This window comes from Ursus maritimus, unplaced genomic scaffold, assembly GCF_017311325.1.
Source record: "Ursus maritimus isolate PB19 unplaced genomic scaffold, ASM1731132v1 scaffold_1, whole genome shotgun sequence".
NCBI lineage: Eukaryota > Metazoa > Chordata > Mammalia > Carnivora > Ursidae > Ursus > Ursus maritimus.
This window is the reverse complement of record NW_024423343.1, coordinates 60,714,817-60,740,050: the sequence shown is the minus strand read 5'-3', so window position 1 is coordinate 60,740,050 and position 25,234 is coordinate 60,714,817. Positions and strand designations below refer to the sequence as shown.

Below are 25,234 nucleotides of genomic sequence, written 5' to 3'. Positions count from 1 at the left end.
GACTTGTAAGCACCACTGAGCTGAGCTGTAGGAACCTGTGAAATTAGTTTACATAAGCATAAACCATTTTTAGAAGCCAAGTTGGTCCTTCTTCCTGATCAAGCCCAGAGACCTACTTCTTCCTCACAGCTCCTTTTATCCTCCTGTTCCTACAATACCAACAGTAGACATTTTTTCCTATGTACCTTTCCAACATACAGACACTAGTCTTTTTCTCTTGTATTTCTACCCATCTCCACACTGCTCCCTCGTAAGATAATTTTAAAAAACCAATAGATCTTCTACAGACAATAAAATGATTTTTATTTACTATTCAAGAAAAAATGGAAGATGTTCTGTTTCAGAGATATTTTAATATAGCTTTTTTTAATATTAAAAAAGGTAATTCTAGAACTTTCACATTAAAAGGGAACACATACTGGATGGACCTAGAGGGTATAATGCAAAGTTAAGCAAGCCAGACAGAGAAAGACAAATACCATATGACTTCATTCATATGTGGTTAAGAAACAAAACAAATGAACAAAGAAAAAGAGAGACCAAAAAAACAGACTCTTAAATACAGAGAACAGACCTGTGGTTGTCGGTCGGGGTGGGGGGTGGGGTGTCACAGGAATGGGTGAAATAGATAAAGGGGATTAAGAGGTACAAAGTTCCACTTGCAAAATAAATAAGTCACAGAGATGGAAAGTGGAGCATAGGGAATATAGTCCATAAGATGGAAAAAATGTTTGGTGACAGATGATCATTATACTCAATCATGGTGAACACTGAGTAATGTAGAGATTGTTGAACCATCATGTTGTATACCTGAAACGCATATAACATACTCCAGTTTTTTAAAAAGGAAACACATGTACACCCAGTTCTCTGGGTTTTTTAGAGGCTGAATTACATGAGTATTTCATACCTGAATTACATGATAGCCCAAAATTTCCAACTGTCGTTTTTTCAGAGCAGATTTTCCTTTTAAGTGAGGGATGTTTCTACAAAAAGCTCTTGAATCCAAAAATTCCAGAGCAATCCTACAGGAGATAAAAAAATATTTACTTCTGAAATCAAAACAAGAAACAATAATTACAAGCCTTTCAGGAACAAAGCTGCATCTTTATAAATTAATTTATACAAAAGCCAAATGAATATAAATGAGTATGCTATTTTCTCATTAAATTAGTAATTGATGACAAGTAAGCCTATCCATTAGAATTTATACCAAATTATAGTAAAAATCTCCATGCTTTCATTCGTTTCCTTGTCCGATATACATTGATTATGCAACTACCATATGGAAGACACCGTGAGGGGTACGAATATAAAGAGACATAGCTTAGAGTCTAACAGAACATGTGATACATATTAAGCAACTATAATACAGTATAGGAAGAGGCTAAGTGCTACTGGATAAGTGGAGAGATAGGCGAGCTCCAAAGAAGACACTATTTGCTTCCACTGAGGACAATGAGAAGGTTAGCACTTTAGTTAGAGAGACTGCGAGGCACTGGACAGCAAAGGACAGACATGAAGGCTGAAAGCACAAGAAAAGCAAAGACTTTTGCTTTTCAGAGGCAGAATGCAGGAGATAAATGACGAGCAGATTCTCCTACAATCAATCCTTAATAACTGAGTTCATTAAATTATGCCATACTTCACGTTTACCTAACACAATCTGAAACTAAGAAATAAGTTACCTTTCAGCTTCTGGTGGCAGTCTTGATCCAGTTATTTGGGTATTTGATTCCCCGTTGGTTTCTGGCAGTTTTCCCAAAGTTATATTGTGGCTTCCATATGGAAGAGCTTTTTTTCTTTTATCCAAGATACACTCAAAATCTGTAAGTAGAGGAATCAACAGTATGAATTAAGTAAATTCTTACAGGTAGAAGTTTAAGATATATATTGTTTGTATACATAATCCAATATACATGTATACACACATATGAAAGAATGTATATCACCTCCCTAATTATCCAACTTGTGTTATAAGATCTGGTCCAATGGCACCTCACTTTGAAAATCAATCAATAAAACTCAACCAGCAAGTATTACTAAACTATATTCAGCATGGAGTTATATTTAGTGCTGGTATAGGCCAAATAACATTAAGAGTTTTACTTTAATCCTCTTAAATCTCTTGGTAGCATCTGGAAGAAGCTAACCCTACTCATCTGAAAGGCAAAGACTCACACACGTATCCTGTCTTTCCTGTATGAACTGTACAGAAGAGTAACTAAATAGTTGAGATGGGAAAGTTCTTTTTAGACAAATTCCAGCTAATGCAGAAGAAATGATAGATGTTGAATATCATTACTTTACCACCCCTAATGAATGATGGATTTAGACAATAATTTTAATGACTGATAAAATCTGTAGGTGAAAAACTGATAGGAGAACTTTCTAATGGATGAGCTGATGAATCTTTAACAGAAACAAGATGAGCAGCAGTATGTGTCCTCTGATATGGCACAGTAAGAAGTACACACCACCCATGAAATAGACTGGGCAAAACAAACTAACATACCCAACCTGAATCTAACCTGCATCTAATCAGGCCTCTAGATCTAAGGAGTGACGTACAGGAAAACAAGGGATGCAGGAGCACATTAAGAGATATAATAGAGGTATAAGTGAAAAGTCTAGAATGTGAAAAAAAAAATTTTTTTTCAATAAATAAATTGTAAGGGGAAAACAGAAAGGTAGAACTTAAAAAGGCCTATCAACCAAATGTAATGTCTGGATCCCATTTTAACAAATAAACAGTAAAAACATAAAAGACAATTGAGACATTCAAACATTGACAAGTTATGTGATATTAAGAAATTATTATGAACAGTGGTAGGGGTGATAATAATGGTACTGTAGTTATGTACCTTTTTAGATAAACATTTTAAGATGACATGTGTGATTTGCTTGAAAAAGATCAGCTGGGACTCTGGTGAGTGTTTTGATTAACTGTTGATGCTGGATGGGGGTTCATCATACTATTCTATTTTTTGTATATGTTTGAAATTTTTCTGTAATAAAAACAATTGTAGAAGTATTTAAACCAAGAGAAAAAAGAAAGGACAAATGAAAAAAGAAACAAATGAAAAGGAAAGAGTAGGTTTAATTGCTTTTGATGCATAAGGGAAACTGGGGCACTGAAGCAGCTTCAAGCTAATTATCAAACATGAAATATAGTTCTCTCATTGAGAGAATGAATTCTGGAGCTAGAATGCCTAGGTCAAATACCGGCTCCACCACTTGCCAACTATATAACCCTGGGCAAACAATAATGTCTTGGCCTCAATTTCCTTATCTATGAAATAGAATAACTTTTGTATCTGGTAGGGGCATAATAGGTTTGTTATACATAAAACACTTACAACAATGTCTAACACATAATAAACAATATGTAGGTATATTATTTACTATTGCTGTTGTTATATGAAATTACAGCACTGTTTGATGCACGTACCAACACAAAGCCCTTAGGATTAAATAAACCATCATTTACTCGATTCAACGAAATATGTATACAGTCACTAAAAGTAATGTATATTTCTAGGCACAGAAAAATATTTGCAATATGTAAACACAGCTACAAACATTACAGAATAAGCCATTTTTTTGTTTTAAACAAGTCAGTTACAAAACAGCAAAAGTAAACAATGGTTTATCATGGTAATTTCTTTTTTGTTATCTGTCCTTTCTGGTTTTTCTATAAGTAGGTATCCTGTGATTTTTTTTTTTAATGAGTGTTTTTTTTTAAAACCTTAAGCAATGCTGCTAATCCATAGTTATTAATCATACTATTATATTGTCTTAATTATACTATATCCATATACATACATATTGCCAATTAAATCTTTTTTTAATGATTTATATAAATTTCACATAAAAATAAGCCTCTTGACAACAGGAGGTACAAATATGAATTGGTAATACAATGGTCTTGGGACAGAGTAATCCTAGTTTCGGTACTAATTACATGTTATGCATGATTTGTTATGTGTGTGTTTTTTTCTTTTCTGTATTTTCCAAATGTTTTACATAGATATGACTATTTATAATTTGAAAGAAACATTAACGAAAACAAAACAAAAAGAATAAAACAAAATAACAGGAATAAAGAGCTGGCCACAGTGCCTGTCACAAAGTTGGTGCATAATAATTTTAGATTATGAGATGGAATTATGGACCATTTTCATACTCATATTTTAGTGCATTTCCTTCTGTGGGCATTATTTTTACAGGAGTATATTTTAAAATATACATATATTTTAAATAGTACAGATTAACAGTATACAGATGGTCCCCAACCTATGATTTTTCAACTTTACAATGGTACAAAAGTGATAAGCATACAATAGAAACCACACTTCAGATTTTGAATTTGGATCTCTTTCGATGCTGGGCAGCAGTAGCGAGGATAAACAACTCAGAATGATTGTTTTTCACTTTCAGTACAGTTTTCAATAAATTACATGAGATATTCAACACCTTATTGTGAAACAAGCTTTGTGTTGGATGATTTTGCCCAACTGTAGGCTAATGTAAGTGTTCTGGGCACGGTTAAGGTGGGCTCGGCCAAGCTATGAAGTTCAGCCTGGTAGGTGTATTAAATGCATTTCTTTTTTTCTTTCTTTCTTTCTTTCCTTCTTTTCTTTCTTTCTTTCTTTCTTTCTTTCTTTCTTTCTTTCTTTCTTTCTTTCTTTCTTTCTTTCTTTTGAGAGGACATGTGTGCAAGAGCAGGTGTAAGAGGGGGATGGATGGGAGCAGAGGGAAGGGGTAAGAATCTCAAGCAGGCTCCATACCCAGCATGGAGCCCCAGGAGAAGCTCGATCTTGCAACACAGAGATCATGACACTTAGCTGACTGAGCCACCTAGGTGCCCCTAAATGCATTTTGACTTACAATATTTTCAACTTACGATGGGTTTATTGAAATATAACCCCATCATAAGTCAAGGAAGATCTAGATCAATCTTTTAAAACAAGCCTCTTACACAGAGTGCAAGTTGTCCCCCAATAGCTAATACTCCCCTTCATTTTTAATAATAGAATTCCTACTTCTTAGCTGGCTACATGGCCACCCAGAAAGAAAACATTTCCTAAACTCACGCATAACCCAGTGTGGCCACAGGGTATAATTTAAAATGGTATGTGCAACTTTAAGGAACTTTGCTTAAAGGGATACCCTTCCTTTTCCTTCCCTCCACCTTCTGCGTAGATTGTAGATGTGTTGGCTAAAGCGGAAGGAGCCATTTTGGACCATAAAGTGGAAGCTACCTACATGCTGAGGTTGTAGTTTATAATACAATAGAAGGATCGTGGGACGCCTGGGTGGCTTAGTCAGTTAAGCATCTGCCTTAGGCTCAGGTCATGATCCTGTAGTCCCGGGATCAAGTCCCACATCAGGATCCTTGCTCAGAGGGGAGCCTGCTTCTCCCTCTGCCTGCCAGTCCCCCTGCTTGTGCAGGCTCTCTCTGACAAGTAAATAAATAAAATCTTTAAAAAATAAAATAAAGTAGAAGGATCTTGATCTTCAAGTTTTGTGGAGCCGGCATCCCAGCCCTGGATACCCTTTGCATATGGGAGAAGGAAATAAACTTTGTTAAGTTCCTGTGATTTGTGGATTTTTGTCACTGAAAGACAAATGTAATCCTAACGTAAAACCAAACAACTAAGAAAATGTGTTTTGTAGTGCAGGATGAGGGTATAAATGACTAATATGGTTCAGTCTTCTGAAAACACAGTCTGGTCACATCCAGCTTCTTCCCATTTTGTCTTCACAAGGCAGCCCATTATTTCATTTTTTGACAAATCTTTCATAAAATTCTCCTTTTATTGACTTAAAATATGATTCCTTTAATTTTTACCATATTTTTATCCTTGAGATAGATATCTAATTCTTCTTTCACATAACAATCCTTCAAACATTCGAAGTTATGCTCACCACAACTTTTCCAGTTTTCAAATTAAACATTTCTAGCTTTTTTGTAAAATAAAATTTATTGAGCACTCACTATTCCAAGGGCAGTGCTAAATGTTTTTCATACAATACATCAGTTAACCCTGTTAAGCAGGCATTATTATCCCCATTTACAGATGAAGAAACTAGGTTCAGGGGTTGAGGCGCTTGCTGAGGGATTGAAACCTATGCAGTCCCCGTCCTCTGTGGTTCTAAGACAGGGTTTCTAGACTCCTTTGTTTCCAGGCCCCATTTGTCACTGTCTCTCACAAAACGCAACACTCAAAAAAAGAATGCTAAGAAATGTCTGAAGACAGAATACAGTGGTACTACCAACTTTCTTATTATTATTAATAACATAGGTTAAAATAGTATTTGATTTTTGGCAATCTTTTATAGTATTATTTAATATCAGGCTTATAATCCTATACGACACCCTATATGTATGCAGATGTTTTCTAAACCTACATTTAGAAAGTTTATGTTAATTCTCTTAAAATTTCATCTTCTCCTTTAAGTCCACCACTTGAATTAAGTTTTTTTTTAAAAATCTTATGTTGCCATCCAATTTATCAGCTAGCCCACTAACTTTATGTCACCCACAACGAAATCAGAATGCTTTCTACAACTAGACCACTGAGAAGGTTAATGAGCTTAGAGTTGAGCACAAACCTACAGAAATCTTCATCCAGGTGGATAACCCAACCTCGTTTTTGACATAAAACAATGCAATGATGCTAAGTCATTTCCCTGACTTTAAGGTACTTAGTGGAGAGGAAAAAAACTTTTGAAGATCTAGAAATGTTCAGTGAATCTGAATCTGGGTTTTACTTAGAATTGGTGAAAGATTGGTAAAAAAAATTGTTTTAAAACAACAAAATATGCTGATGGTCATCAAAGTTGGCCCACGGATCTTGAGGAATCATTATGCTCTTCTTTCTATTTTGGTCTGTTTGGAAATTCCCATTTGATGAGATGATTCTACTTTAATTAGTTTAGTCTCTGAGGATACCTAATAACCTACCACAGACTTACCTATTCTGTGGTAATAAGGCGTAAGAACCGAGGCTCTTACACGATTGGTTCCTCCTAGCACCTCTGCTAACATTTCATAAATCCGCTGTTGTGTTCCAGTCACACTGCTGATATCTTTATGAAAATAAAAATAATTAGTTCACTTAAAATAAGTTAATCAGTTTCAAATGAAAATCAACCCAATTCTACAAATGGAAAAATAAAGATTAATATTTTCAACAAGAGTTTCGATATAAGACCACATGGAATGGTATTAAGTTCAGAATGATACAAGTTCTGTGCTACCAAAGAGGTTTAGTGTCTAAATATTAAGAAATTCTTATAACACAAATCTCACCTATAAAATGGTTCTATCAAACAGGTCACGGCACCTCGGTAACTCTGGTATCGTAGCTGGGCGTAACAAGGTGCTAGCTAATAATTCACTTTGGAATTAAATTATGCTGTCTGACCCAAAGACAACTCAAACCTTTATACTGTTGTTGACAGAAGCGGTCATGAAACCATGGAATCTGATACTCAGGGCACTCCAAGCAGACTGCTCTATTTAATTCCATAAGACGAAACTGGACCTTCATATTTAGAGATGAACATAAAACTGAAATCAAAAACAAAATATTAACAGACTTTGACAGGTTGGACCTAACAAAGACAATCCATTTTTTCACATTCATTTATCTCCATTATTTGTTAGTACTTTTATTCTCATATTATAAAATCATTTCATTTGCACACACATGCTTTATATTTTAAATTATTCAATGGCATGATTAGAACCAACTCCTATGTCGTTTACACTAATCATGTATATTACAACTACATTTTAAAAAATATTACCAAAGAATTTTCATTGACCTAATAGTCCATATTTAGGTATCTATCCTAAAGAAACAAAGATGAGGTCAATGATTCATGTATAATAATCATTATTTATAATGAAGAATTGGAAACAACCTATATGATAACAAATGTTATTATAGTCCTATCATAGCAGATTATATAGACACTAAAGCAATCATGACATCAAAAAATATTTCATGGCACACAAAACTGTTCAAAATATAGTTCGATGACAAAAGGGAACATATAAAAGTGAATATACTAATAATCCAAATTTTGTTTTAAAATACATATAGATGTATAAATATATACATCAGAGCTGGAGAGAGACAGAAAAGAAAGATATACTCCAAAATATTATTAAAAGCAGTAGTTTCACTTGGTAGTAAGATTATGACTAATCTTTTATTTTCTGTTTTATACTTTTCTGTTTTCCAAATTTTCTATAAGAAGCAGGAAATACTTTCATAAACAGATAAAAAAATATATTAACATTTAAATGCTTTAGTACAGGTAGAGTTGAAACTTGGATATAAAGTATAGGTAATAGTTTAATAAATTAAAATGCAGATACAGGGGAACCTGGGTGGCTCAGTAGGTTAAGCATCTGCCTTCAGCTCAGGTCATGATCCTGGGGTCCTGGGATCGAGCCCCACATTGGGCTCCCTGCTCAGCGAGGAGCCTGCTTCTCCCTCTCCCTCTGCCCCTCCCTCTGCTTGTGCTTTCTCCCTCTCTCTCAAATGAATAAAATTCTTACAAAAAATTAAAGTTAAAATTAAAAAAATGTAGATACACACATTTAAGCTGAGAATCCATTTTGGCTAAGAATTTGATATTAAAAATTGCCTTCAGCAGATCTTCCGGAAAATATCCAAGTGTGGCCAAAGAATAACCAAGAAACACTAACATGAGAGGATCCAATTCACCTAAAACAAAATTAAGATAAAAAAATTATAATGTACAGCCACCTCACATACACATAAGCACACACTTTATTCAGGTCAAGCCAGGTTTTAAAAAAATGATACAAACATAGTCTTGACAAAGCTAACCTATACTGTTACAAGTCAGGATAGAGGTGAAGTGCTTACCTTTGGGTGGTAGTAGAGTAGGAAAAGAGGACAGGAGAGAAGAACACTGAGGTAATACTCTCTTTATTCACCTGGATACTGATTCCTTGGGTGATTCAATTTGTATAAATTCATACTATGTGCTAAGGATAAGTAAATAATCCTATATTATTATTTTACGTCCATAAGAAGTTTTAAAAATTGCTTTGTGAAGAGAAAAAATTCAAAACAAAAGGTCAGTAGTGTATGTAATAAGTGGTCTGAGTCTCTATGTATTGATGATAACAATATAATAGTGCTCAGAATGTGTTAGGGATCATTCTAAGCCCTTTGCATATATTAACTCATTGAACTCTCACTTCAGTATGCAGTAGGAACAATTATTGTCTCTGCTTTGTAAATAAGTGTACAGAGGCACAGAGAAGTTAAATGACTTGCCTACAGTCACACAGTTAGAAGTGGACAGTGAGGTTTAACCCTGCAAGCCCAGCTCCGGAGCCTGGACTACTATTCTGTGCTGCCGTGTGGGGATCTCAAATATCCAGGATGAGTGTAGACACATAGGAAGCTCAGGTTTCAAATAGCACCTCCTCCCTCACCTGTCACCCAACAGCATGGCACATATCCCACAGTACAAGATTGAGGTTATTTAGCTGATTTGCCTTGTCTAAGAGACATTTCTGATGAGAAGGAAGGGGTCCCTACTGGCAGCAGTATTCTTAGGACAAAAAAGATGTTAAATCTTTCCTTTTGGATTTTTTGCTGAGTTTATTTAATAAATTAAGGTCAAATCATAAATGAGGTTAATAATGACCTGTCAAATCTAATATTTATTCAAAATAAAAGAAAATTATTATGCCATTATTTAAAATTTTACTTATAAAGGTCTCCACGAATTTTCTAAACATTCTCTAAGTAAGTCTTAAAAAAAAAATCAAAGCTGTATTTCTCAACCTTTCTTCTCTTAAACTCTTTATTTATTTTTTAAAAAAGGATGTGCTTTCATTTCCTTCTGGTTGTTGGCACAAGACTGAACAACGAGGAGAGCACACGAAGTCTCAGTTTCAAATCTCCTTTTTCTACATAATTATGTTACTAAAAAGAGGTATATATGAATGCCACACATGCACATGCCCATTCATGACTATCATAAACATATCACAGCAGCCCATTTTACTTGTCTATTCACAAAGTAGGATCAGACATGGTTATCATATCATGGTGTCAGTCCATGGCAGGGGAAAGGGAAAAAAAACAAACAAACCAGTATCTAGACTATAAGAGACTAAAGAGGTTTCAACCTAATGCAATGAGTGGATGCTGGATTCAAAATAACCACCCTAAAAGGTATTTTTGAGACTAATGAGGGAGATTTAAACATGGACTGTGTATTGAATATTAGGGACTATTAATTAATTTTCTTAGGTGTGTTAATACTATTGTGGTAATATAAGAGGTCATTATTCTTAGGAGGCATACGCCTAGGCAGTTAGGGGTGAAGGGTCATGATGCCCACAACTTACTGTGAAATGGTTCCAAAAAAAATTAGAGAGCAAGAGAAACAATCAGTAAAGCAAATATGATAAAATGTTAACAATTACTAAGTCTGCCAGTGAGTACACAGGCGCTCTTTGATTCTTTTCTTTTTTTCTTCAAGCTTTATATTTTTCATAATAAAATTGTTTCAAAAATGGGTACAAACTTTTTCTAGGTCTAGAACTCATGGCTATTACGGTTACCCCTTAAATGAGAGGTATCTTTTACCACAGTGGCAATGGTATCCTCCAACCTACTTACTCAATGTATTGCCAAACAATATACCTACTTAAGTAAGAATTCAGGTATTGAATGCAAATCCTGAAAAATTCATCACTTTGAGGTGGATCGTAGTTCAAGCCACTAAATGGAATAATAATACCAGGGATCACAAGAGGGTGGATCTGTATAAACACAACAAAATGTTATAGTTTAAACTTCAGTAAAATGAAACAAAAATTTAACCTAATTATTATTTTGGGTAGAAGTCTTTTTCTAACATGCCTAGTGTAAAATGGTAAATGCGTCACTACTTACTACTTTTTCCACATGCTGTAATCTACTTAGTGCCCCCACTAGTTTCTACTAACTCTCAGTATCAATGCAGAAAAAAATCAATCAGATAACCTGCAAATTAATTTTGTTAGATGTAAAATCCTGTTCCAGAATTCATTAGTCATTAAAATGAACAGGAAATAGTATTATTAATTTCCATGATATCAGTGCATTTTTTAGACTCATCATATAATTAAGAAAGTTAGTTTATAATCATCATGTTTCTTTCATTCATTTTTCTTTCATTCATTCATTTTTAAAATTTCATTATTCACTCATTCATCTAAAACTTAATGACTTCCAGGTCCTATGATAAACAAATAAGACAGATTTTTATTTTATTTTGGGAGAAATACATCTCCTAAGTAAAAGCCTTATCCTGATGCAGATTTTATAAGTGAGCTGCTTCTCACAAAATCCAAAAAGCAACATTTTACAAGTTCCAGAAATAAATTTGTAAAAAGACACACTGACAATTTAAGAATATAGAAGTCAGTGTACACCTTAAGTTTTCCTCATTTTTCACACTTATCTCACACTTTTGAATGTAGTCATTCTTAAATAGTAAAAGTAATATCAGAGGATTATAGAAAATAAAAAAGAAAACAAAAATCACTCATACTTCATTTTCTTAAAACAATTACTATTGTTTTAAGTATTTCTTTCTAGACAATAAATTTTGACTATAAATCTTAAAAATATTTTAGTGAACCAAAAGATGACCGTTATACTCCCTAGACCTACACTGCTGGAGGAAAAAACTTCAAAGGAGAAACAAACTGCTGAACGAGATGCTAGAATTAAATTTTTAAAATTCAAATTCTAGTGGTGCCTGGGTGGCTCAATCAGTTAGGGTCTGCCCTCAGCTCAGGTAATGATCTCAGGGTCCTGGGATCCAGCCCAGTGTTGGGCTCCTGCTCAGCGGGGAATCTGCTGGTCCCTCTCCCTCTGCCCTTCCCCCACCCACCTTGCACTCACTCTCTTCCAAATAAACAAAATCTTTTTTTTTAATAAGTTTTTTTTTATAAAGATTTTATTTATTTGACAGAGAGAGAGAGACAGCCAGCGAGAGAGGGAACACAAGCAGAGGGAGTGGGAGAGAAAGAAGCAGGCTCCCAGCAGAGGAGCCCAATGTGGGGCTCGATCCCAGGACTCCGGGATCACACCCTGAGCCGAAGGCAGACACTTAATGACTGAGCCACCCAGGCAACCCTAAATAAACAAAATCTTTAAAAAAGTAAAAAATAATAAAAAATAATAAAATTCAAATTTCAATTAAATTCTCAAAGTACTTATGATAAACATTTATGCTTTTAGAAGTTGACAACTATTTAAAACTCAATTTCACCTTTTCAATCTGCTGAATGACCACTGAGGCTATCCTATCAAGCAGCAAAGTACTCAGGTAGTTGGTTCTAGAAATAAAAGATGAAATCTCTGCAACATTTTTGTAATTAATTTCATCCATCAAACGCTGTAAAGTAGCAACCGTTTCTTCAATAAGTGACTCAGCAAACCAGTCTCCTTTTAAAGATTTAAGTTCTTCCTGTAACAGATTCAAACTGTTGCATTTTTGTAGTCTCTGAAGACCATAGTGATCTAGTTTTTGAAGTAGTTTCAGTTGTTTCCCAGTGGTATTATCCAGATATGTGTGATCATAATGAATCCATCTTAAAACAGATGTAGCAAAACCATTCAGGTCATTTAGGTCACATTGTGGTAAAACAGCTTCAATTCGAGATATTCCCACTTCATCTAGGTGAGGGGATGGAAGAATGGAAAGAGTATAGACCAGGATGGAAATCTCACTAGGTATAACACTAATTTTCAAATAACTATAAAGGAAGTGGGAGAAAACAAAAAGAACAAAATTAATAAATCAGCAACAAAAATGAAAAATATTTAAAGTCTAAATATATAATAATAATTATTATTATAAGTAACAGGTATGGTAGGTTTAAAATACAAGTTAATTTAAGAAGGGTTAGATAAATTCAAAGATGACAGGTCCACAAAGGAGTGCTATGAGAAGTCTTAAGATTTTCTAAGGCACGTTTCAAACATTTTATGCAAAAATGAAACCATAGTCCCGGGGCACCTGGGTGGCTCAGTCATTAAGCGTCTGCCTTTGGCTCAGGTCATGATCCCAGGGTCCTGCGATTGAGCCCCGCATCAGGCTCCCTGCTCAGCGGGAAGCCTGCTTCTCCCTCTCCTACTTCCCTTGCTGGTGTTCCCTCTCTCACTGTGTCTCTCTCTGTCCAATAAATAAATAAAATCTTAAAAAAAAAAAAAATGAAACCATAGTCCCTAGCTACCAAAGATCAGGGTCAAAACAATGTTTCTAGTGCTTTTGCTAGAGACAGATTTGGGGCTAAATGTTTGATATGACCTGTTAGGAGCCGGTAGGACCTAGTACAGGTCCTGCCATACAGTGATCACTCAGTAACACTGGTTCCCTTCTCACTCCTCTCTTTCCAAATTCCCATGGTTACAGTCCCACCCCCAAAATAAGAGTCCAGCCACCAAGATAGCAGTTGTTAAATTACAAATTAAAAACTGGGAGCTTTTAGAGAATCTTTTGGCTTAGAAGTACTAGAAGAAAAAAATCAAAGGTAAATTAAAACAAAGTTGTTGAGTTACTTTTTAAAATTTTTAAATTAGCATATTAAAATAATCATAATAGTTGATACTAGCAAAGGTCCATTGACACGGGCATTCTCCTTTACTTACTAAACTTAAAAACAAATTACATCATTTGACATGGTCAATCCCTGTCTAGGAAACTAGAGTAATAAAATAATCTAAAGGGTGTCTGGGTGGCTCAGTCAGTTAAGCGTCTGCCTTTGGCTCAGGTCATGGTCCCAGGGTCCTGGGATTGAGTCCCACATCGGGCTCCCTGCTCCACAGGGAGCCTGCTTCTCCCTCTGCTTTTGCCTTCTCTCTCTCTCTCTCACCATCTCTCATGAATAAATAAATAAAATCTTTAAAAAAAAAAAAAAGGAAAAGAATCTAAAATGTGAGCAAATGGCAACTATACTTCAATTAAAAAAATTTTTTTAAACACACGATTACAAAAGAAAAATAAATAAAATGCTAGCAAATATTTGTGTTACATATCATATTTTTACATGGCTAAAATTTGAAAACTAAATGTTCAATGAGAGAACACTTAAATAAATTATGGTACAGTCATATGATGGGTAATATCCAGTCATTAAAAACATATACAAATAGTTCTAAATGATGTGAGAAAACGCTAAGTGGGTAAGGTTAAGTGGGGAAAAAAAGTACAAAACTGTATTCTCAACTAGGAGGGAAAAAAATTTTATATACACATTAAGTTAAGTACATATCACAAGTAAATAAACCAAATTATTGTCAGTGGATGAATGAGTTTAGGAATGATTTTTTATTTTCTTTTTTATACTTTTTTCTGTTTTCCAAAATTTTCAAAATGATTTTTAAATGATATTGGCCCACTGCCTGACACAAAGTAGGTACCTGATTAGTACTAAATGAATATTTTATTCTTATAAACACAAAAAATAAATACACCCTTGTATATAAAGAAAGCCCCAGAAACTGTATCTGTTTGCATAATTGACCTATGGGTTAGAACTCTCAATATGTGCCAACCTTGTGGTACTTGTTCAAAAATAAACCCCCAACAGATGCAATCACCCCAACCTCCATTTGATGTTTTTCCTGGAAACACTTCCACAAATTCCAAAACTAACACGCGCATGCGTGTTTATTTACAATACCACCACATGCCCACCAGCATGGCTAAAATTAGAAAATAAAAATATGTCAAGTGTTGGCGAGGATGTGGAGCAACAGGAAGGCCCAGCTCCCATTCTGCTGGTGGGAATATAAACTGGTACAGCCGCTCTAGAAAGCCATTTGCCAGATCTACTGGGGATGAACATATGTATAACCTATGAATCCACAATTACACTCCTTGGTAAACAGCTACAGAAATACATACATATGTTTACTAAAAGATATGTATGAGGATATTCATAACAGCACTACTCATCATAGCCCAAAACTGGAAATAAAATATCCATCAACAGTAGAATGGATAAAATTATTTTTGTTATATCCTTGTTTACAAAGAGAACACAATACAGCAAAAACATGGGTAAAACTCATAAACATAATTATTGAGCAAAAGAAACCAGACACAACAGACACACAAAACAGGCAAAACTAAGCCATGTGGTTGGAACTAGGAGTAGTGGTTAACCTGGGGGACAGGGAAGCAGAGTAATGAGGAGGAGAAAGGTGTATTTTATGCAGATTACATTTCAGTATGATTAAAAAAAAAAAAAGCCACATTATTCTAGTATATGAGTTCCTTGTGTTCCCTGAATGGTTTCAGGAGCTATTTATAAGAATGGTTGTGTGAACAGTTTAGACTGTGTTCCTTCTAAAGTCTACTTGATACTGCCTGCACTGAAATAGGGGAAAGTGAGCACCCATGATTCCCATACAACATCCCCCAACTAACTTTTTGATAAGATTTTAAACTCCAGAGACGTATAAGGGCCCTCACCACTCAGAATTACTAGATTTTAACGTTATCATATTTGCTTCAAGTCATTTACAAAGGAAATAAAACATCACAGGTAAGGTGGAGTTCCCTTTGATGCCCCCACTTCTGCTCCTATTTTTCTCTTAACATACCTATAGACAAACAGTACTGTGTAATTTTACTTTTTAGAAAACATTATGCAGACCAAATAAACCATGTCCCTGGTCCAGTTTATGATACTTAATTTAGAACATAAAATTCTTCATTCAGAGGCTCTGTAAAAGTCTATGCTAAATATGAAAAGGGTAAAGAAATAATCCTGCATATAATCATCTTGGTAAGAAAAAAGTTATTTCTTCAAGAAAAGGGTGAAAAGATACAGACGTAGTGAAGAGAAGGGCCATAGGCACCCCAATGTTCATAGCAGCAATGTCCACAATAGCTAAATCGTGGAAGGAACCGAGATGCCCTTCAACAGATGACTGGATTAAGAAATTGTGGTCCATATATACAATGGAATATTACTCAGCTATCAGAAAGAATGAGTTCTCAACATTTGCTGCAACATGGACGGCACTGGAGGAGATAATGCTAAGTGAAATAAGTCAAGCAGAGAAAGACAAATATCATATGGTTTCTCTCATCTATGGAACATAAGAACTAGGATGATCGGTAGGGGAAGAAAGGGATAAAGAAAGGGGGGGTAATCAGAAGGGGGAATGAAACATGAGAGACTATGGACTCTGAGAAACAAACTGAGGGCCTCAGAGGGGAGGGGGGTGGGGGAATGGGATAGACCGGTGATGGGTATTAAGGAGGGCACGTATTGCATGGTGCACTGGGTGTTATACGCAACTAATGAATCAGCGAACTTTATATCGGAAACCGGGGATGTACTGTATGGTGACTAACATAATATAATAAAAAATCATTTAAAAAAAAAAAGAAAAAAGAAAAAAAAAAAAGAAAAGGGTGAACTAACATACCTAATAAGCTCAGTTGTCACCTGATAAAGTGCCACCTCTTATTCTTCAATTCAAATCCTTCTTAACCTTAATGGCATATCATTTTATTATAATAAAAATCATTTTCAACTCTATGCCAATTTTTTTATTACGGCATAGAGTCCCATGCCTGGTCTTCCAGGGATCAATTTAAGAAATCAAACTAGTATAGAAAAATGGAGGACAAAAAGATTAATCTAATTTTAGTTTCATTCAAGTCATTCTTCTGATGGTTAAAATAAAAAATTTTTTCATGGAAAACTCCATTTTGACCCCATTTCCATAAACATCCTTGTAAAACTGAGTAACTTCCCTGTTAAAATATGAATGTGATAGCCATAGAAAAACAGAAAATGTTAAATTATAAAGGTAAAATACTTCTTCAGTAACATTACTCTTAAATATCTTATTTTTAAAATTACAAATTAAAAAATTTAATATGCTTTAAAACAATCTAACATGCCTTAAAACAGGCACGTAAGCAGACTGACGCCCCTACACAGGAGTGCTCGCAAAAGGAGTTTTGCCCTGTTGGGCAGCTCCAATCTTTCATTGTTATTATATTCCTGCAGGAGAGGAGAATGCCTTGGCCTTTACCGTTACTCATGCCCAGGGAACTCACTGCCCTACAGGCTTCATTTCAGAATACACCAAGCATGAGCACTGACAGAATGCGCACGGGGAGAGAGAAGTGTGTTAACATTTTAAATAATAATCCACTTAATTAAGCCTCTAAAAGTTTCAGCAACTCTCTACATAATCAAACAAAACAAACATTGAGTCCAGATTATAAAATAAATAAACACTTTGATTTTAACCTTACCTAAGCAGTAATTCTCTGAGCTTCACAAAAAGCTCTTTACTTTGAAAATGAAGAAAAATCAATGCTTGGGTTATCTTCAACAACTCTATTGGTTTATAGGTGTCCAAATGTTTATACAGAATTGAAGCGATCCTATAAAGAATGATAAAACATATATTACAATCAATTCATTCATTTATTTATTAAATATTTACAGAGGAGCTCTTTCTTGCCAGACATGCTCTGTGCTGGAGAAACAGCAATGAATGAAACATGGTTTTCTGCTCTTGAAGAGCAGTCTCAAAATGGTGATAGAAATGCAAACAATTAAAATAGAATGATATAAGAGCTATCAATGAAGTGTGAATGAAATAATATTTAATTATTAAGAGCAAGAGGAGAGAAAAGCATAAAGTTTCACTTTCTAAATAAAAAAAAAACTCACAAAACGGCAATCAAATTCCACATCTTCCCCACAAAGAGAACTTTACTGAGAGTTACTAACAATTAGCACAACTGATTTAATTTTCTTCCTTAATTCACTGGCCCTCTAATGGAATGGATTAAAAGCAATGAGAAATGCTAAGAGGGAGTATGTTGGAAGAAATGGGGCAGAAGGAATACTTTAAAAAGGATCATATAATAGATAATAAAACATTAAGTATATATAATCTGAACTATGTATTTTTTCTTCTTAAATTTCTTTTTTAAAAAAAGACAATATATGGCAGTATGACTTGAAGGTAACTGTGGTGTCAAACAATTCAAGTTCACGTAGATACTCTCCACTTTGCTAGATGATGCTCCGCTTGAAAATAACAGCAGCAGCAAATGAAATGAAAAATGCTATGAACAATTTAAAAATCTCTATTTTAAAAAACAAACTATTTAGATAATAAACAATGCATTAAATGTTAATTCCTGAGTTCTTCAAAACCAACAGCTAGATTATAGAAAAAAACATACTACATTCTCAAAAAAAATAGTTACTTATGGATGACAACTAAATGTTAACACCATGAATTTCAGGAAAGACTACTTTTTAATCAGATGTGAATTTCTGCTTTCCATCTCTTCCATTGCTCCCATCACTGCCAGAGCCTGCTGGCTGGTTAGCTTCTCTGACATCAATAATAGAGTTGATTTAAGTCTAGAAATAAAGAAAAATATTTTTATGTTGAAAAACTGATGACTAGCTCATAAAAAGTTCTTTTTTAAAATAAGTTTTTAGGTAGGGCACCAGGGTGGCTCAGTAGGTTAAGCAGCTGCCTTCGGCTCAGGTCATGATCCCAGGATCGTGGGATCAAGCCCCACGTGGGGCTCCCTGCTCAGCAGGGAATCTGCTTCTCCCTCTCCCTTTGCCCCTCCCCCTGCTCATTCTATCTCTCTCTCTCTCTCTAATAAATAAAAATCTTTAAAAAAATAAATAAAGTAAGTTCTTAGGTAATGAATAGAAAAGAAATACAAACAAACACTGATTTCCATATGCAGTATCAATTTTCTCCCCACATAATAGGGGATAATATAAATGACTGAATAAAGAAAAATATATGGTTTTTATCAAAGGAATTAAGGCTTCAGCACACTCTAATCTTAAACTGTCTCTTAAAAAAATACAGACAAAAGGTTTTTAAATTGTTGTTCAAATAAGGTTATAATGATTATAAAATACGATTCAGTGAAATTATTCAGTACTACAGAGCTAAAGACTAAAAGCTGACATTCTAACAATATCCCAATTATCTTAAATTGAGAAAGATCTGATCAGGAAGTCAATATACCTGCATATTAACAGAAATCTCATATACTAAATACTTGCTGTGACACTATAAACCGAAAATTTACAAAGACGATGCATTTTGAAACCAAAAATTTACAAAGACGATGCATTTTGAAACCAAAAATTTACAAAGACGATGCATTTTGAAACCGAGGTGGTGCATGCACTAACAGGAGTATCTATATATAACTGTATCTTTTAGAATAATTTATTTTTTAGAAGATTTTATTTATTTGACAGAGAGAGAGAGGGAGCACACAACCACAGGGAACAGCAGAGGGAGAGGGAGAAGCAGGCTCCTGCTGAGCAGGGGGCCCAACGCAGGCGGGGCTCCATTCCAAGACCCCAGGATCATGATGTGAGTAGAAGGAAGACGCTTAACCGACTGCCACCCATGTGCCCCTATAGAATAATTTAGCAAGCAAGCCCAAAACATGAAATCTGAAGATAACAGGATAAATTCTCTATTCATACTGGATAGCTCTACACCGTCCTTTTCATCAACCTTATCAACCATTTCAAACCCAGCTTCTCCTCAAAGCTTTTCCCAACCGTTTATGTCCACATTTTTCTCTCATTTTCTTATCTATATCTCTATCACTAATTGGAGTACCTATTCATAACGGTGTTGCAATATCATGGTATTTACACATTTTTATTACATATACATTTCTATCCTCCCAGTTGGAATATAAATTCTTTGAAGGCAGGGACCCAATTAGATTCAACTTTTGTACTCCTTTAGCATGTGAGATTCCAAAAGTACTTGGTGACCAAAAAAAATTCCAATAAAAGCTTTTTAACTAATTATCTTGTTTCCATCTTGATACAGTCTCTTAAAATGTATCCTTAAAAGTCTTCATATAATTCAAAGGACCCTTAAAAATAAAACTCTCCATGAATCTTTTGGTAAGAGAGTAATGACGTAGATACCTCTATTATGCAACTCTTGGAACCCCTGCTTAACGGAATCTACTAATCATACTTATCTCTTTGCTCATACCTAGTAATTATGTATTAATGTTTGCCCATCTTTATATCCCAAACAGTTCTATTTGCATCAATATCTGGCAAAACTGGGAATTTTTAAAAGATAGGAAAAAGATGAAATTCACTCCAACTTGACAAGAGAACATTTACCAAGGTGCTTAAGAAATGCCTTTGATGATGAATATAGAGACAACAAAGAATAGAATGGTCCATTGTTAGGACTATTATAATTCTGAATATTCTACACCCTATACTGGAGGTAGAAGAGTCTTTTCTCTGTGTGTAGTCAATCAGATGGCCCAAGAAGGGACAATAAAAACATTTAAGTGGTATTCTTTACAAAGAATATCCATCTCCCTCATCCTCTCTTGTGTTGGCCAACACCATGGAGTTATCGGCCTTTTCTCAGAATTTAACAGTAGACTAAGAGTTTGAGATGTAAATTAAAACAATCAGAGAAGGAATCAAGGACCATACATAAGAGATTATTCTCCCTTCCAGGGCTGCAGGGGGTGATATGTGTGCCTTCTACGGCAAGGAGGTCTAAGCTTGCAAGCCTCCATGCAGTTACAAGAAAAGTAAAGCATTTTTAGGTGAACTTACTGTTTCTTTTCTTCAGGTCCTGCCATGGGTCCCAATGCTACAAACAGTTTTACAAAGCCATCAGGGTGATCAAACAGAGGAATCATTTCAGTTAGCCTCTTGTTAGCCATTTTAATAAATTCAAAACTATGAAACTGTAGAGAGTGATATAGACTAAGTATTTTACTTATGGAGTCCAAATCAAGGTGGTTCATATTGTGTAAAAACACTTTATTGCACCTTTCTAATAGTGGGTAATAACTATATTTAGTATTTCGAAGAAATTGTACTATTCTTCTTGCAACATTGACTTGGGAAGAATCTGTGGTATCAAAAAGATGTCCTGTTTTGTGCACTAATTGTTCTTGAAAACGTTGTGATATTAAAGAAGATATGCTGACCATCAATACAGACAAGGACCTAAAAAGGAAAAAGATGCAAAGATTTTCACCTTATTTAAGAATAAAGAACAATTCTAAGACTAAAATGGAAAAGAACTAGTTAAAATATTATGGGTTTTATACCACAAAATTTTTCCTTTAAATATTCTATGGGACTTGAAGCAGACCTCCTAGTAATCAAATTCCTTTAGATAAAAAAAAAATTGTAATATCTTTTGTTGAGTGTGTATAATATCTCATTATATAAATAAGTGCCTTGAAGGAAAACATTTTAGTGAAATTCACTCAGAAATCATTTTGGACCAACAGCCCATGAATACAACATTAAAAGTCTCAATTTATATTTTTGGCATTAGACTTCACTTTGTTACTCCTTTCTCTGTATATCTATAACTTGCTAATAAAAATCTTGGCAAGGGGCACCTGGGTGGCACAGCAGTTAAGCGTCTGCCTTCGGCTCAGGGCGTGATCCCGGCGTTGTGGGATCAAACCCCACATCAGGCTCCTCCGCTATGAGCCTGCTTCTTCCTCTCCCACTCCCCCTGCTTGTGTTCCCTCTCTCGCTGGCTGTCTCTATCTCTGTCAAATAAATAAATAAAAAATCTTAAAAAAAAAAATCTTGGCAGGATATTTCTCACTAATAAATGCTTTCGTATTTTTTAATGTCTCATGCTAGGTAGATAGTAACATATGACAGTAAGTACTGAACATAAGGTAGCATTTAATATTTCTTCACTAAAAAGTACTTTTAAGGAACATAAATCACTCTTCCAGGCATTGAGGGAGACATCAAAATTACAAACAAAGGTGAGGTCCCTGCTTTCAAAACACAGGTCTTACATAATACAAAAATCAGAAAACCACAAATACAAGAATGCACCCATAATGAATAAGGAATGCAAAACGGAAAAGGTATATAACAAATGTTTAGGGATGATAATTATAAAACATCTACAGAAAAGACATAAAAATGTGAGTCTAAAACTATCTCAACCACTAGGATAGGGGGACGGTTTGCATTTATTTTTGTTTCCAAATTTCTTCAACCTTTCCAATAAAATAAATATATTTTAAAAACCCAGTTGTACAATACTTTGACTTCTCTAAAATGTTTCATGTTACTATTAAGCACCATTAATTAGTAACTTAACATTGCTATTTCATTTAACCATAAACCCTCTGAAATGATTTTTTTAATTGTATGTATATTTGTAATTGCAGTTTTGAGCAGGGAAATGTCCAAAGATTTTATTAGATTCTCAAAGGGGTCTATAAGAACTTTTTAAAGTTAAAAAAAATTCACACTGACTTTTATTTTCTCTGCTTTTACAAGCTACTTTGCTAATGTGTGAAAATATATATAACATAAAATTTACCAAACATTTTTAAGTATACAGTTCAGTGGTATAAAGTATATTCACAGTGTTGTGCAACCATTACCACTATCCACCTGTAGAACTTTCTTATCTTCTTAAACTAAAACTCCTTACCCATTTAAACGGTAACTCTCAATTCTTTACCCCTGCCAGCCCCTAGCAATAACCATTCTACTTTCTGCTTTTATGAATTTGACTACTTTGAGAGCTCATTTAAGTGGAATCATACAATATTTGTCCTTTTATGTTTGGCTTATTTCACTTAGCACAATGTCACCCATGTTACAGCATGTGTCAGAATTTCCTTCCTTTTTAAGGCTGAATAATATTCCATTGCAGCTCTATACCACATTTTGATTATCCATTCATCTATCAATGAACACTTAGGTTATTTCCACCTTTTGACTATTATGACTAATGCTGCTATGAACACTGATGTATGCTACAAACTGAACTGTGTCCCCCTGCAAACTCCACATATTAAAGTCCTAGCCCTCGATGTGACTATATTTGGAGACAGGGTCTTTAGGAAGGTAATTAAAGTTGAATGAGGTCACTGGGGGCAGGCAAACTTGTTAGCTTGCAAGTAAAGTAAAATCTCAAATATTTCACAGATCTCAACAATACCTTAATGTTCTACTTTATATACTTTATCTCTAATTCCCACAGCAACATTGCAAAGGAGATTCCAAAGTAGTACTATTTTATAGATAAGGATACTAAAGTTTCAAGAGATTAAAGTCACATAGGTAGTATGTGGCAAATCTAAGTGTGTGTGCATCCAAAACCCAGAATCTCTCTACCATATATTTACCTTAAATACATTTACCTTAAGTCCTCTATGGTTTCCAGATTCCTATGTACAATATCAGCTATTTTTCCCATTAATGGACTGAAATATAAATGTTGATATACTAGGCAAGAGGAAAATTTTGACAGCACATTAATATCAAACCTATTAAAGGAAATATACAAAGGAGAGAATTACTACTTACTTTCACTTAAAACACAATACACAATTATAAAATAAAAAGCAATCAGAAGTATTAATATACTACTAATACATTACTAATACAAAAGGAATGTTTTTTAAAAGATTTTTTTATTATTATAAAAGTAACCCATGCTAACAATTAAAAAGTCAGATACTACTAAAAGATTTTTTAAAGGAAAAAAATCACTTGAAATTATTTGAATCATTTATCTGTTAATTTTTTGAGGTGACAGATCAATTTCAACATAAGCTTGTACATTAACAAAACCACCACTACTATAACAAGGCTGTGAAAAACTCCAGAATTTTTCTGTAAGAAAAAGGATCCCATATCTTCAACAAGTAAATGGCAAGACAAAAGAGAGGGAAGGAGAATTGTTACAGATTTTAAAAGAGTCCTGAAAAAGAAAAAAAAAGACTCTGCATTCACTAAGACAAGCATAAGAAAGTCCACAGCAGCACAATATGTTAATAGCAAAAAACTGCAAACAATCTAAATATCTATCAAAAGTATATCAGATAAATTGTACATATTCATAAAATACCACACAGCAATAAAAAAGAACAAACAACTGAATCATGTAAATCATGGAGGAATCTTTAAAACAAATATATGCTATTTCAAATACATGCTGATTACCCTTGCTATATGATCCATCATACAGTGTTAACCCATAATGTATTGTATTTGAATCATTACAAGTTATGTTTATATAACATTTATAAACATTTTAACAAAATCATTGATTAATAGCTAATGTAGTAACAAAAAATTAACATCATAGGCCACAGAGACCAAAAAACCAGAAGTTAATGTTATTTTATGACACTATTAAAAATTCTACATAGGAAGTACAAATGAGAGTTTAAAATTTTTTTAAATATCATTATGAAAAAATAAAAGACATCATATAGAATAAAATCTTCTAAGCTATTTTGAAATGAAAAATTAAAAAGAAATGTCTGATTGACTAGGAAGTACAACCGTACATTTGTAATTTAACTTTAACAGAAAAACAAAAAAAGCATCTATTTTACAACTGATTTGTTCAAGCTGCATAATACATGTAACAATGCTGCTTTAAAGAAAAATTTTAAAAACTTGAGCCATTGTCAACAATGACCAAATTTAACCCAAAAATCCAGTAGTTTGGACTGCTCACAAAAGAAATAAGGTATTTTTCCTTACTCTCAATGAAAGATAGTTGCAGATAGAGAATGCAAAAATGGAGATGAGAAGACAGATGGGTTAGGTCATGAGATTTACTAAAATCACAATTCAGTAAATGAATGTAGAATTTCTCAGCCCAGAGAATTGTTTGATCACATTTAATTTAATCCAGCACATATTAACAAAGGCCAACAGAGCTCGCCCATATATAACCACAATTTTTAAAATTTACCATGGTTTATACTTTAAGAAACAATATGCTGAAAGGGCGTAAGATGGGGTAAAATAATAACCAGTGATGATCCTGCTCCCCTCTGTCTACAGATAAATAGCCTGTTGTTTCTTCTGCATTTTAGTCAATCCTTTCCTTTCTGCCCTAGGTTTCTACTTGGCTTTGGAGAGGTGTTTGTGTTTTGCTGATTTTGTTTTTCTTTTTAATCCCCGTTACCTATTCTAGCAACCCCCCTCCCCCACCTTCCCTCTGGTAACCATCAGTTTGTTCGCCATATTTAACAGTCTGTTTCTTGGTTTGTCTCTCCTTTCTTTTCCCTTTGCTCATCTGTTTTGTTTCTTAAATTCCACGTATGAGTGAGATTATATGGTATTTGTTTCTCT

General features: G+C 34.3%; 1 protein-coding gene across 1 annotated transcript in view; it reads right to left on the bottom strand.

Moving 5' to 3' along the window:
- FASTKD1 (FAST kinase domains 1) overlaps nucleotides 1-25,234 on the bottom strand; it is a 41,626-nt gene that overhangs the window by 3,097 nt on the left and 13,295 nt on the right. Inside the window, exons 5-15 of the mRNA XM_008687090.2 lie at nucleotides 23,284-23,409; nucleotides 20,699-21,097; nucleotides 18,365-18,475; nucleotides 17,347-17,478; nucleotides 12,331-12,817; nucleotides 10,717-10,831; nucleotides 8,619-8,747; nucleotides 7,451-7,579; nucleotides 6,982-7,095; nucleotides 1,689-1,827; nucleotides 911-1,025 (exon numbers count right to left, since the gene is read on the bottom strand). Coding sequence (XP_008685312.2) covers nucleotides 911-1,025; nucleotides 1,689-1,827; nucleotides 6,982-7,095; nucleotides 7,451-7,579; nucleotides 8,619-8,747; nucleotides 10,717-10,831; nucleotides 12,331-12,817; nucleotides 17,347-17,478; nucleotides 18,365-18,475; nucleotides 20,699-21,097; nucleotides 23,284-23,409 — 1,996 coding nt within the window. The remainder of the gene's footprint in view (nucleotides 1-910; nucleotides 1,026-1,688; nucleotides 1,828-6,981; nucleotides 7,096-7,450; nucleotides 7,580-8,618; nucleotides 8,748-10,716; nucleotides 10,832-12,330; nucleotides 12,818-17,346; nucleotides 17,479-18,364; nucleotides 18,476-20,698; nucleotides 21,098-23,283; nucleotides 23,410-25,234) is intronic.